Source organism: Ammospiza caudacuta, chromosome 3, assembly GCF_027887145.1.
Source record: "Ammospiza caudacuta isolate bAmmCau1 chromosome 3, bAmmCau1.pri, whole genome shotgun sequence".
Lineage (NCBI taxonomy): Eukaryota > Metazoa > Chordata > Aves > Passeriformes > Passerellidae > Ammospiza > Ammospiza caudacuta.
Genome location: NC_080595.1, coordinates 99,773,717 through 99,786,926, shown reverse-complemented (window position 1 = coordinate 99,786,926; position 13,210 = coordinate 99,773,717). Strand labels below are relative to the sequence as shown.

Here is a 13,210-nt window from a genome sequence, read left to right as displayed (position 1 = left end):
AGAATCACTGATGAACACAAGCACCCTGGCACACCTAGCATCAACAACAATTTGCTGAACTACACACATCTAAAGAAAATTTGAGATAATGCTCTCCAACCAGGTAAAGGTCAGTCTGTTTGTGAAAGGAGTCTGCTTCTCAGACTCCCTGCCAGTCAACATCTGCAGGCTATTTAATCCAGCATAGGGGCTTATGTCAGAAAAAGGTACATAACTGGGCTCCACTAAAGGCCACAGAGGGTGAGAGAAACAGGGGAGGAGACCAAGAAGCTGCATCTCTTGGTTAGACTGAGGTGAACAACAAACATGTGCTGTCCTTGGGCAAGTGACCACTTGAAAAAATCAGCTAACCCCCAGACTTTAACACATTAAACCATGTCTGTCACATTTGGGCTGCCTACAGCCTGTGCACACTTTGTCAGATCCTACACACCTTGCCCAGAGCAAGTACATCTGTGTGTGACCAGAATAAAACTCAGAAGGAGCAATGCTGTCAGTGCTTGTATGTCACCTTAAGCCCTTTGTGGCCACTTTCAAGTGGTTCTTTTCTGTAATACTCAATAGCCTTTACCCTTCCAGGAGATTTTTTTTGGTCAAGGTTTCACTGACATTAAAATCAGGTTATTTGAAGGAGGAGAAATCCCATTTCTTCTTCATTTAAATTTACTATTAAATTATTTGCTTTTGCAATAACAATATTTTTTTCACAGCATCTATGCTACAAGTACAATTTCAACAAATTTCATGTGTGGATGTGGTTTATCTTTGAAAATTTAAAGGAAAAGAGTAGGACTCTTCACAGCAATCATTCAAAGCCTCAAATTTTGCCAACTGTGTAGATTTCATCCAATATATTTTTAAATGCTTTCCTTCACCCACATTTGTAATAACAAAATACTTTAAAAATATTTACACTCTAGTTTACTAGAAAAGAGCTTTTCCATAGCAGAAAATATTACTCTGTTGTTTTGACCACAGATAAAAAATGGCAGCTTTAGGACTAAACCAGAAGGCTGTACCTGTATAAGCAGCACAGCTAAAGCAAAGCACATAGAGCACCCAATACATGCAATTGCAAGCCCAACTGGTACCCACCCACTGGGCACCTCTCAGCTGCACACCAGGTCTGCAGGCTCTTCAGCCTTCACCCTGGTTTTCTCAGGCACAAGAATTTCTAAGAAGAGCCTGCCGCTTCAGAGATATGGAATCTAAGACACATGGGGTATTCAACCTCAGCCAGAAATAGAGTCAGAAGTGGGAAAACCTGCTTACTTTCCAATTCTGCTCTGCTGATGTATATTCCTGGGAGCTTCAATTCCAGGGTGAGTTGTGCCAGAAATTCTCCTGTAACTAAGACAACTTAAAGCTGTAAAGGGTCAACAAAGTGAGGCAGCTGCTTCCAAGTGCAGGAAGCATTTCCTTGAACCTCAAAATCCATGCCATATTCTAAAAATAAATGCAAAGCAGATAGATATTACAGAAAGAACAAATGAACACCAAGAAAACATCTTCACATTAATCCAAGCTCCAGGGATGCAGGATTTGATGATAAAATGTTATTTAGCAGCACTTCACCTCTATAAATCTGGTATCACATTAAAAGGAGACCAGTACATTAAGTCCATCATATTAATGGAGAAACAAAGCTGTTGGAGGTGGAAAGACTTAATCAAAACCAGATCTGGGTCTACCTGTATTGGATTAGACCCATTTTATCCAGAAAATGCTGTCACTGACTACAGACACATCACAGGAAAGTATAAGAAAACCCACTTACATGTGTTGACAAATCTACCTGGTTACATTATTGTGAGGTGCAGAAGGGAGGCTGATGCAATTGGTGAGTTAAATCTTCAGTAAAAAAAAAAGCACAGGAAATTATTATTCTTTCCTTTCATATCATACAAGTAGCTTATGTAAATGTGTGCTAGAAAAGAAAATATGAAAAAGCTCAGATTTGTAGTTTTAATTACACTGTCAATATCATGCAACTCACGCTGAAATTAGAGAGCCACCTAAAGAGCTTACTTAATCTGTCATGTCTCTGAAGGCTGCAACTCAAAGGACATGAAGTCTTGTCTTTAACTGTTGAAATGCAAAGTGAAAAAGTCACCAAAAATATAAGGAACTTGTATAATACTGACATGGATAAATTTCAGTATTGGAGTGACACCCAGGGAAATTTGCTGCTTGGTTATCTGAGGCTCAGGTAGTGAAATTCAGCTAAAACCAGAGGAAGTTGTGAATTCCTTGCAGTTGTTTGACTGTCAGGACTTCAGAATCATCAGGACACAGGAAAAACCATACTTACTGCTGGTCTTGAGAGATTTCATGGAAAGAAGCCCCAAACTAGAAACAAAATTAAATGTTTATTAACATTCAAGTGTAATCAAACTAAAAACCACCTCCCATGGAAATAGCAGAGGAAGACACCTGTCCAACAATACCTTTCCATCAGAAGCAATTTAAACAAATATTTGGTTTGCATTTTTCCATTGGTTAAAAGTCATATTATCATCATAGTCTCCCCTGAGGGAGTTGAAAGGGTTCAGCTGTCTATTTCAGCATTCTGATTAGGAATTCTATGGAATAGTATGTCAAAAGGATGACATAGCTGCATGATTACCAGAATTTAAGAACTTTTGTAGCTTAGAAAGATCTAATGTTTGTTAGAACTATAAATTTAAATTAATTGACATTACTTGAAATATGCTACCATTTTATTTTAACCTTAACTGTTGTTCACTTATGAAGGGGCCTCCTGCTAAGGCTAAGCCCTTTACTGCCTAGTAAAGACAATACCAAAAGTCTTGTCGGGCATTAAAGAGCAGCCATGGACATGAATGCTCTATGCATGAATATTAAAGCCAATTCCTATCAGACTGTGATAGTAAGAACACATAGAGATAATGGCTGACCTCGGGTGTGTCCCTTCAACTGAAGATTCAGAGATGATCTCAGTCATCAGAGTTGTAAGGACCACATTGGTTACTACAAATTGTGCTTTAGAGAGCAAGTAATTATGTTCTGGCTAGCACTAGACTGTTATTAAGTGTGCAACATTACAACATTTAGACAGAGTCTAAATTACTCTGACACACAAAGTATTCATGTGTTATGTAGAATACCTTCTTTCAATACTTTGCATGTTCCAGGTCATTCCTGCAGCTGATCTGATTACCAAAGACCCCTTGTGCATAACATCCAAGCAATGAGCCAGGTGTAGCAATGTACTAAAGCCATTGGTATGAAGCAGCAGTTGCTACCACACAGCATAGCTTTTCCTTGCCTTTCCTGCAATGGGAAAGGTACACCCCAGTCTGTACCACAGGCTCTGTTCTGCACTTCTGAGGAAGAGAAATGCTCAGCTCTGCTGCTCCATGCCCTTACACCTGCCTTCAAAGAAGCAGGTACTGGAATTTAAATTAAAAAAAAAAAAAAAAAGCAGTGCTTGCTTGTTAAATGATCCTCTCTAGTAGTCTCAACATTACATATATGATGCATTATTTATTTTTTTAGTCTTGAATATCTCTGCTATTTTATTCATTATTTTATAGTATTCTGTTACAAGCTCCATATTTTTAGGAGATAAATACCACCCCTAAAGACTTGCAGTGCATGCTGGAACTATGCATGGGAGTAAAGCCTGAAAATAGACCATCTTCCTGCACTTCAAAGGCCCTAGAATAATCTGGCAGACAAGCGACATTAAAGAACACAAAATGAAGATGCAGAAGAAAGAAATGAGTTGTGGAAAGTAGATCTTGATATTGCTTTAATACAAGTGTTCATTTTGTAGAAAATTTTTAGAAATGAGGCATAAGACTTGTCTTGGAATCTCTAGCAGTCTTTTTATGTTACTACAAACTGTCATTAAATCTGCCCTGTGATTCTTACAAGATCAATCTTTTCCCTTTTCTGTCTGTGACTTTTGCACCCATTATCTTACTAGACTTTTTGTTCCATAACCTTCTCCTTTGACTTCCTAAATAAAAAGATCATTTCATATTCAGTAAATTAAACACATGGCTTTCAGTGTATGTCTCTGAACAGTACACTTCAAGAAAAAGAACTATGTTTTCCAGATAAAACATCAGAATGATATAAACACAGAAACAATGTGCCTTTGGGGAGTAAGAAAACACTCCAGGGCTGATTATATTTGCCAGAACACTGAACAAGGACTCATCAGATTGATTAAGTCTGTCATAACAACGAATCACAAAGTTATAAAAGACAAAATTCAATATTCTTTCTAAAGATAGAAACCTATTTTTAAACCATCAAAATAGTACCGCATTTAGAAAATCCCTGTTGCTTTTCTGTACAAGTATTTTGGGCAGCACTTTGGTATCAAAGATGCTGTAGTAATAAAAGCACAGACACTGCAATGGTAATTTTTCTTTTTTACATGATGTGTGTATGCGTGGGCCTGTGTCAGTAAAGACAAACATGGGGGGAAGGGAAGGGAAGGGAAGGGAAGGGAAGGGAAGGGAAGGGAAGGGAAGGGAAGGGAAGGGAAGGGAAGGGAAGGGAAGGGAAGGGAAGGGAAGGGAAGGGAAGGGAAGGGAAGGGAAGGGAAGGGAAGGGAAGGGAAGGGAAGGGAAGGGAAGGGAAGGGAAGGGAAGGGAAGGGAAGGGAAGGGAAGGGAAGGGAAGGGAAGGGAAGGGAAGGGAAGGGAAGGGAAGGGAAGGGAAGGGAAGGGAAGGGAAGGGAAGGGGCAAAGGACTAGATGGATTTTGTATGGACAGAAAACTGTTTCTGAAAAGCAATGCAGTTATGAGGGACTTTCCACAAAATATTTCCTATTCTGTGAAAATTTGATCTGATCTGGAGAGAATTCCAGAGTCAGCCTAAGGCCAGGAGTAAAAAGTTGAAGCAAACTGGTCAGCTGGGGGAGGTCCCAGTCAGATGCCTGTCCAGAGATCTCCTGTTCTCCTGCACATGCTGGGCAGGGCCGTGCAACTCTTTGAGAGCTGGAAATTCTTGGAGTCAGAGCTCACACTCTCCTGACATCACACTTCCTGTCAGTACAACTGCAAGTTTTGTCCAAAACCCAAGGAAAACATCACATCAACCATCACGGGCTTCATGCTTCTAGAGGCAGAAACACAGGAGATTTTTTATCTGCCAGATGTAGCCACTGCCCTGGGAACACATCCAAATATGTTTTTCCTCAAGTGATGAATCACAGAGGAACTGAAGGAAGAGCTTATTTTTTTTCTTTTGTACAGCAAATCACTTTTCTCATTTCTTGAGTATCCAGTAGCTGAGGAAAAACATTTTCCTGCAGATATAAGCTCAGCTTGTGAGTGCTATGGACATTCTTTTCTTGATAAAAGACTCACTGATCACTAAAAATATCAGCTTTTGAAGTAGAAATTATTCTCCTTAAGCATCTCTGGACTGCAGAGACACTCAGAAGCCAGGGTGATTTGTTATAACTTTACCCCCTCAGTCTCCCCCAGTGGGAAATTATCTCAAAGGAGAAAAAGTATTTTAAATGTTTGTCCTCAACTTTTCCACTTTTCTGAGGATGATTCTAAGACAAAAATAGGTAGAATTTGCAGGGAATTCATTGCAGACCTCCAAACAGGTAAGATATAGCACACAATTATTAGTTACTCCTTATCATAAAGGCCAGTGACAAACACAAATTCTTTCCCACTAGTATTTAAAGAGTACTGCAGAAAAGAGAAGGAAAAACATAGTGTTATAGAGTAAAAAAATAATCTCAATTGCTATATATATCTAAATTCTATTTTGTCTGCAACAGTCTGAAGCTTGCAATTCATCAGTTAGTCCTTAACCCACACTCTCTGCAAGTTCCTGACTTCATTGGAGGCAAAAAATGAATCACAATTCCTATTGTTGAAGAGCTAAAATTAAGATTTGTGAAGATCAAAAACTGTCCTAGCTTTAGTGTCTATCTAGTCATTTACCCATCAACAAAACATTTTTAAGCTTCAAAGACTACCTTTTGCACAGTAGGACATGAAACAGTAATAACAATAGAGTTCAGCTCCCCCTCTTTGTATTTTTTTTCATATTTTTCTCTAGTGTTTCAAATTTATGATTTTGCAACTGATTTTACATTTGATCATTGCTCTTCATCTTGGCTAGATATTAATGACTGCTGATACCGAAGGCTGGTATTCTTATCCTCAAAGCCCAACTGAGCCAAATGCATGACTCACAAAGTTCCATCTAACAGTCTCTGTTCAGAAAACCCAGTCTAAAAATGAGCTGAATGGAAATGAGAAGACTCTGACCGAAACACACAAACAGCCTTAAAGAACTGAAAATACACCATGAGCTTGGAAAGTGCAAAGCATTTCATTTTAAATATCACTTCCATGCTTCCACTGGGACCATATGGAGCTTACATGTCCTTATATTCTACACCTACACTCTCCTGCATTATAATTCACATGGGAATATAGTGGCCTAATACATGCACTAGTTCACAACACAATAGAGCATATTAGCTTTGCAGTATGGGGTTTTTTCCCTGAGTTTACACAATTATGACTGACAGCAAAGGTCATTGAAATGTATTTAATCATCTTTCTATTAAATTGCAGTTTCCCCTCAGGCCCTAATTTATTTACAATTAAAATTCAGATTTACTAGTAATTCTCAAGAAAACAAGACTGTTGGTGAAGCATTAGAATTTTTGTCTTAATTTTCAGAACTGCAGTCACATCACAAGCTTTCTATTTCACTGTATTTCAAATGCTCAGCAGCTATAGAAATTAGACTGCCTTTTCTGGGATGTTATAATGTCAATAATTCATCTAATACCAGGTCTTTGAATAGAAGTAAAGAAAGAACCAAGAAACTGGAGGAAAGATTTACTGCCTCTAATATCTAATCTCTCCAGTCAAGTTGCTGTACAGAAACTAGAATTCATTGAAAATGCAGCCTCACCTATAAATCTTGGTCCTTTAATAGTTTTTAACCATCTTAGGAGTGAACTATCACTGTTTGGTTCATTGGCCAGGCAGGAAGGGCTCACACTGTGAGAACACGACTCATGGCACTCCTGGGGCAAGCCCGCAGAGCTGATCAACCAGAGTTCCCATTGCAGTGACCCTCCAAGGCTGTCAAACACATCATACTCACTTTGGGGAGGATGAGATATCATCTTGTTACTCCTGTGTACACAGTGCATCCAACTACAGTTTTGAAAGTCATGTCCCCAACAACTTTTGCATTGTATTAGGATTCTTTTTATTGCATCAATATATTCTGACCTACATAGCTTAGGTTTTGTAAGGCATAAATCAATGCATTATGTTCAAATGTACATGTAGTTTGTATATTAGCATTAAAAAGGTTTATCAAGGCAGATTTAAAATTGGGCTTTGAAAACTAAACTTCCTGATTCTCCAAGGTTAGGGTTTGTTACGTTTTGGTGGGGTTTTTTTGGTAAAAAATACTGAATCCTTCAATACTATTGAATTTGTTTTCAGAGATGTATTTTTCTTTTTAAACAAAGAATAAAAATATGTGGAAACTCTTGGTATAGCTGTAAAGTCTCTGATACAGATGTTATTTCATGATGTTACTATGGCTTTCTCCTTTTTTTTGTTTTCCTGATTGAAAATAACAGCGCTAGAGCTGGGCAGGAATCGTCCTACACAAAGTAAATGGCTGAAAAAATCTCATTAATTAAAACAACGCTGAGAATTCTTTTTTAAAATATCTTTTACCACTCAGGTAGGAGACAGTCACCCTGTCTACCCTTCATTCTCAATTAGGAGACACAAACAATCAAGGAAGTCATTCCTTTCCTTCTGACACAGGTCCTTCCAGATGGAAATTCTGCTCCCCCCAGTCAGACACCTGTCTGAGAACACAGCAATCCACCTTCACAAATGTGCTTCTCTCCACTGGCCAGCAAGGGTACACAGGGTGACAGGCTCACAGCTCAAGGTGTTCTTAAGATTGTGACAGAAATTGCACCTGAAGCATTTGCTGAAACCCAGTGGTTACAGTCAGCATTTCAGGTTCTGCCATTCTCTGCCAGCCAAGGATCACAGGTACCACATTGTCTGACCCGGGGGCTGCCCAGACACTGCAGCACGGGCAGCCAGCTTGGAAGAGCCAGGCTTCAGAAACATGACTGAAATTTCCATTTCCCAGGAAGTTATATATATATATGTGTGTGTGTGTGTGTGTGTGTGTGTGTATACGTATATATGTGTGTGTATATATATATATATATATGTATATGTATATATATATAACTTTTTCTTAAGAGCTTGAAAATATCTGAAGCACCAAGCTTTCTTATGAATCAGAAATTCTCAACTCAACAACTCTAACTGAAACCCCATTTATATTTATTTCTGGACTTTGATATTTGAAGATGAGGCATTAGAGAAACACAGCTATTTTAACACCTGCTTTCAATCCAGTTAATAACTTTGCACCTGATACATTCTTTCCCATTAAGTCAAATTTATGCTAATGCTGTCCTGATTAGCAAATACTATTTAAAGCTGGTTTATGGGATGATTTCTGAATAAAGTAGGTGTCTAGACTTGGTGAATTTCAGCTATCAGATTATGAAGTTCACAAACTATCGATAGGTATCTCTGCAAAACAGTGGAATAGCCTGCAGGATGACAAGTAGTGACAATTATGGAGAGATTTTTCTCATGCTGGGGAATCTGCTTTTACCAAACAGAACACAATCTCTAGTATTGAAAACCACAGAGCTCCAATGTTAAAGTTACTTTATGAGAAATTCAGTTAGCCTCATGAAACACTCAATTCTGAAGATAAAGGTCTTGAAACACAAGGCATGTACTTTAAACAGTTCCAAACCTGGATTGCACAGGCTGTGCACTACAGGGCTTAATGAGAGGTGAAGCAAAGGGCACCGAGCTGACAGGCTCAGCGTGACACTGGGGATCTTCTTTGGAAGGAGCAACATCCCTGCCTTCTCTGCACCGCATGGCATGGCATGGTGTGGGCAGACCTGAATTCATTCTATAAATCATACTGGATCCTGACAAACATCTTTTCTTCCTTTCTCCCCCTCTGAACAATGCTTTTGGCAATAACTTCACATCTCCAACATTCTGCTGCTCTTAAGGATCTAGAAAAAGCAGCAAAGACACAGAAAGGATACATTTTTGCTCTCCTTCATTTGTGCTCTGAGGGAAACACCTAATGATGTATTTACAGCATGCTGTTTTCAAAGCTCTATCTATTAAAATATTAATAACCTATTCATCTCACCCCATGGTGAAACAGGTGATTTCATATTTCTACTACATTACAGAAGCAGAAGTACTTAGAAGAATAATTTTCAGAACTGAACACAAGAAGCAAATCATCATGCTCAACAGTTAGAAGATGATATCTCACATCAATCAAGATATATCATCTAGTTCTAAGGCACTAAGGAAAAAGCACATTCTAAAGAAGACAGTCTGCACAGCTGTGTAGGTTTTTTCAAGCACAGCAACTGGATCAACAGTCACCTTACATGGGAAGCATCGCTGTATTTGTTTTAGAATCAGAGAAACTGATGCACATTAAACCAATTGCTTAAAGCTATTTGATACCTTCTGGCAATATGGCAGAGAGTTCAGACTATGTAACCTACAGGTCAAGCCTGTCACACAGAAAAGCAACTACTATTTTCTTCTAAAATGGCAATGCTGCTCCTTATCTAGCACATGAGAAGTAAGTGCATGTCCTTTTCTCTCTCTGCCCACACTCTTGCCTTTCTGACAAGCATCCTGGTTCTCTGAGTCCTGGGATAACAGTAAGGAGTAGAATCTCCCTTTCTAGCTGAAGCTGGTTTTCTCTAAAAAAATAAAAAAAAACAAACCAAAACAAAACAAAACAGTGAAAAAAATGTAGCCCACTTTAGGCTAGAAAACAGTTATATGCTTGTAGATAAAGTATTCAGCTAGAAGAAGTCAGTCCTGCTTAATGTCATGTTTAATGTGCTTCAATAATCAATAAATTCAAGTCTCCAGGCAAAGGCTGATGGCAAATATCAGGATACAGTAACATTTTTGTTACACACCTTCTACTTGAGCATGTCTTTGTATTTTGGCACTGTAAGGCAGGTGGAGCTCAACTTTGCTGTGCCATTCTATATTTCTGCTTTTAACCCTTAATGCCTGCCCTGAGCAGGATGATAAACCTTCTATTAGAATTATGTATTTATGCCATATCCTCACTTTGCAACCTCCTACCCAGAAACTCACTGGCCAGGAGACTCCCACTGTTCAGGCAGACCCTCTATTTGAGGGAGATGTAAACACATTTTCCCATCTTAGGTGCTAGTTTAACTACTAATTAACTTAATGTGTAGTATTTTCATTTTTTTTCCTGTTGCAACTCTTCCACACTTAGGGGATATTTAATTCACTGTTGTCTCTGAGAAAGATACAGAGAATGATTCAGTAATTTAGTGGCTGAGAAGGAAAAGACCTGAATTTCCATCTGCCTCACATAAGCATTTTATAGGCTATATATAGGCTTCAGCTCTTTCCAGAAGGGTTGGATTAGAGGCAAAAAAATGCAGCAAGCTAGAAATGATCTGACAAAAAGGATGTTACTGGTGAAGACTCTGTAAGACAGTACTCAGCAGCAGAAAAGGGACCTGATACAAAATGGAGGAAGGGGACAACAGAGACACGGCATTTTGAGGGGCAAAGTGTAGAGGTGCACTCTTGGTCCCAGGAAATCGGGCTCTGCTTTTCTGCAGGTACTTTGGATCCAACTCTGACCTCCCAGAGCATCTCACCACCTACACGCGAGTGGGAAAGCCCAGGTTTCCTCACTGAGAGGTCTCTGCCGCCTGTACAGCTTTATTTCAGACAGAAACACGTACTCTCAGAGAAAGTTCACGGGGCGAGTTCCGCCTATGGCAGTGTCCATTCAATCAAAACGCTCTAAGAGCTTTTTATTCTCTCCCAGCAGCGGCCTGGAGAAAGAGACAATGTCCCAAGGACACGGGGTGCCCGATCTCACGGACCTGCAGATCCCTTGGCCGTGTTTTGGGGTACTTGCCACCGCTGGGTCGGTAACACACGGGCAGGGGTGTCCGATCGCTGGGCTGTGCGTTTCGGGGTGTTCACACAGCGGGAGAGCCGCGGGCTCCGGGGTAGCCGCACCGCTCCCGTCCCCTCACGGGCTCCGGCACACCCGCACCCATCCCGGGCTCCGGGGTAGCCGCACCGCTCCCGTCCCCTCACGGACTCCGGGCGCCCGCACCGCTCCCGTCCCCTCACGGCCGGGGCGGGGCGGGGCGGCGCGCGCTCAGGTGCAGCGGCTCGCGCCGGGCCCCGCCCTTGCCCCGGGCACCACCTGGGGGGCGGGGTCAGGCGCCGGCGGATGGACACATCACCTGCTGTGGCCGATGACCCCTCATGCCCGGGCACCGCGCCGTGCCCTTCTAAAGCCAGGACGGCGTGGTTTGCTCGTTGGCAAGCGCCGCAGAGGGGCGACATCGCGGCGCGGCCTCGGGGACCCGGCGGACTATTTGTCACCCCCGGCTAAGGGACTGTCGTGGCCAGGGTGGGCGTGTGCGCGCGCGCGCCATCCCGGTAGCGGGCGGGGAGGGAGGCGGAGGCGTCCGCAAGTAGTTCCGGTTGAGGAAGCCGGCGCTCGTGGCCGCCGGTTCCCGTGGCCGCGCCAGGGCAGGAGCGTTCCCGGCCCCGCTCCAGCCCCGCTCCAGCCCCGCCATGGCCACCCGCTCCTGCCGGGAGAAGGCGCAGAAGCAGAACGAGCAACACCAGGCCATCCTGGCCAAGCTGCTGCGGGAGGAGGACAACAAGTACTGCGCCGACTGCGAGGCCAAAGGTACGCGGGGCGGGGGGCGCGGGGCCCGGCCCGGGCTCGGCGCTGCCCCGGCGGGTCCCGGCTCGGGGCGGCCGCGGGGCCCCGCTCGGGGCCGCGCCACGTCCGCAGGGGCGGCGGGACCGGCGGGCGGCTCCTCCCGACAGCGGGCCCGGGGGCGGCGGCAGCGGGGTCGGGGGCAGCGGCGGCGCGGACAGACAGACAGACAGCCTGACCTTTCGGTGTGAGCCGCGCTCCGCTCTTCCCTGGGCTGGGCTGCAGCCGCCTCGTCCTCCGGCGAGGAGCCCCCAGCCGGGCTTTATGCAATGACTGGCCCAGCCCTTTCCTGAAGTTTCACGGCCGCGGCCGCTTCCTGCGCTGCCAGGTATCGATCGGAGCGGGCCGTGGCCTTCGGGAAGGGACTGGCCGATGCCAGGGGTAGGTGCCAGATGAGCTGGATGTCGGCTGTCCAAAACAATATTCCCTGCTCTGCTGACTCAGTCAGAATGCCGGGCTCTGTGAATCTGGATGTCTCAGTCTGGTTAAACGTGTCACAGATGTGGCTTTGACGATGAATAGAATTTTAAAGATTGTATCACTGGCAAATCTTACAGTGCTTTAATTTTGTTTTCCTGCACAAAAGTAGATATATATTTGCGTTTGTATTTACCTTGGATTCTGTGGCTTTCAAATGGAAATTTATAGCACATCCCTCTTTCATCTAGAGTCAATTTATTATGATCTTGTTCTAGGTAAGGTGGCTGCACAGTAAGTTATTAAGTCTAATGCTTCCTGAATAACAATTGGAGTTCACGGTGTATGATTAATGCCAGAGCTGCCTTGTTCAGTCCTTCTTCACATAAAGTGGAGGTGAAGTGTGAGTGAGCTTCGTTTGAGCAACCAGAAATGGCAATGTTTGTAAATTCTCTTCCCATATGTGTGTGCCACTGGATTTCCCTGTGCACACAAGTCATGCCATGCACACAGAGAAGACTGTATTGTCTTAACGCAAACTCTTAGAAGTACAGGATATGGATTGCACCAAAGATAATGGGTCTGTATATTTTGTAAATAACTTTGCCTAACCATTTCCAAACAGAGCTCCTCTTGCCCCCTGACAGCTGGTTACCATGTAAATGACTCTTCATAACCAGTGGCTCTCTGGAAAAAGCACATTTGTATGTTTCATCTGTTATTGGCATTTTTATTTTCATGCTGAATGCTGCTTAGTGTTGCTTGCTGATGGAATTCCACATGTAATTGTTCTGTAGCATTGGCCTGAGGGCTGTGTTGCTCAAGACTGGAGTCCAGAATTCTCCAATCACTTGTCCCATCTTCCAAGTTTTCTCTTCTAACTCTGGCTTAGTTAAAATGTTTGCACATCTCTGTAACCCTGAGT

The 13,210-nt window shown here is 42.7% G+C and overlaps 1 protein-coding gene across 4 annotated transcripts in view; it reads left to right on the top strand.

The window, feature by feature from the left end:
* Nucleotides 1–11,634: 11,634 nt before the first annotated feature.
* The window catches only part of SMAP1 (small ArfGAP 1), a 91,567-nt gene continuing 89,991 nt past the window's right edge, over nucleotides 11,635–13,210 (top strand). For all 4 annotated transcript variants that reach the window (XM_058801338.1, XM_058801337.1, XM_058801336.1 and 1 more), the window contains exon 1: nucleotides 11,635–11,835. In XM_058801338.1, the coding sequence (XP_058657321.1) occupies nucleotides 11,718–11,835 (118 nt within the window). In that variant the 5' untranslated portion in view covers nucleotides 11,635–11,717. The remainder of the gene's footprint in view (nucleotides 11,836–13,210) is intronic.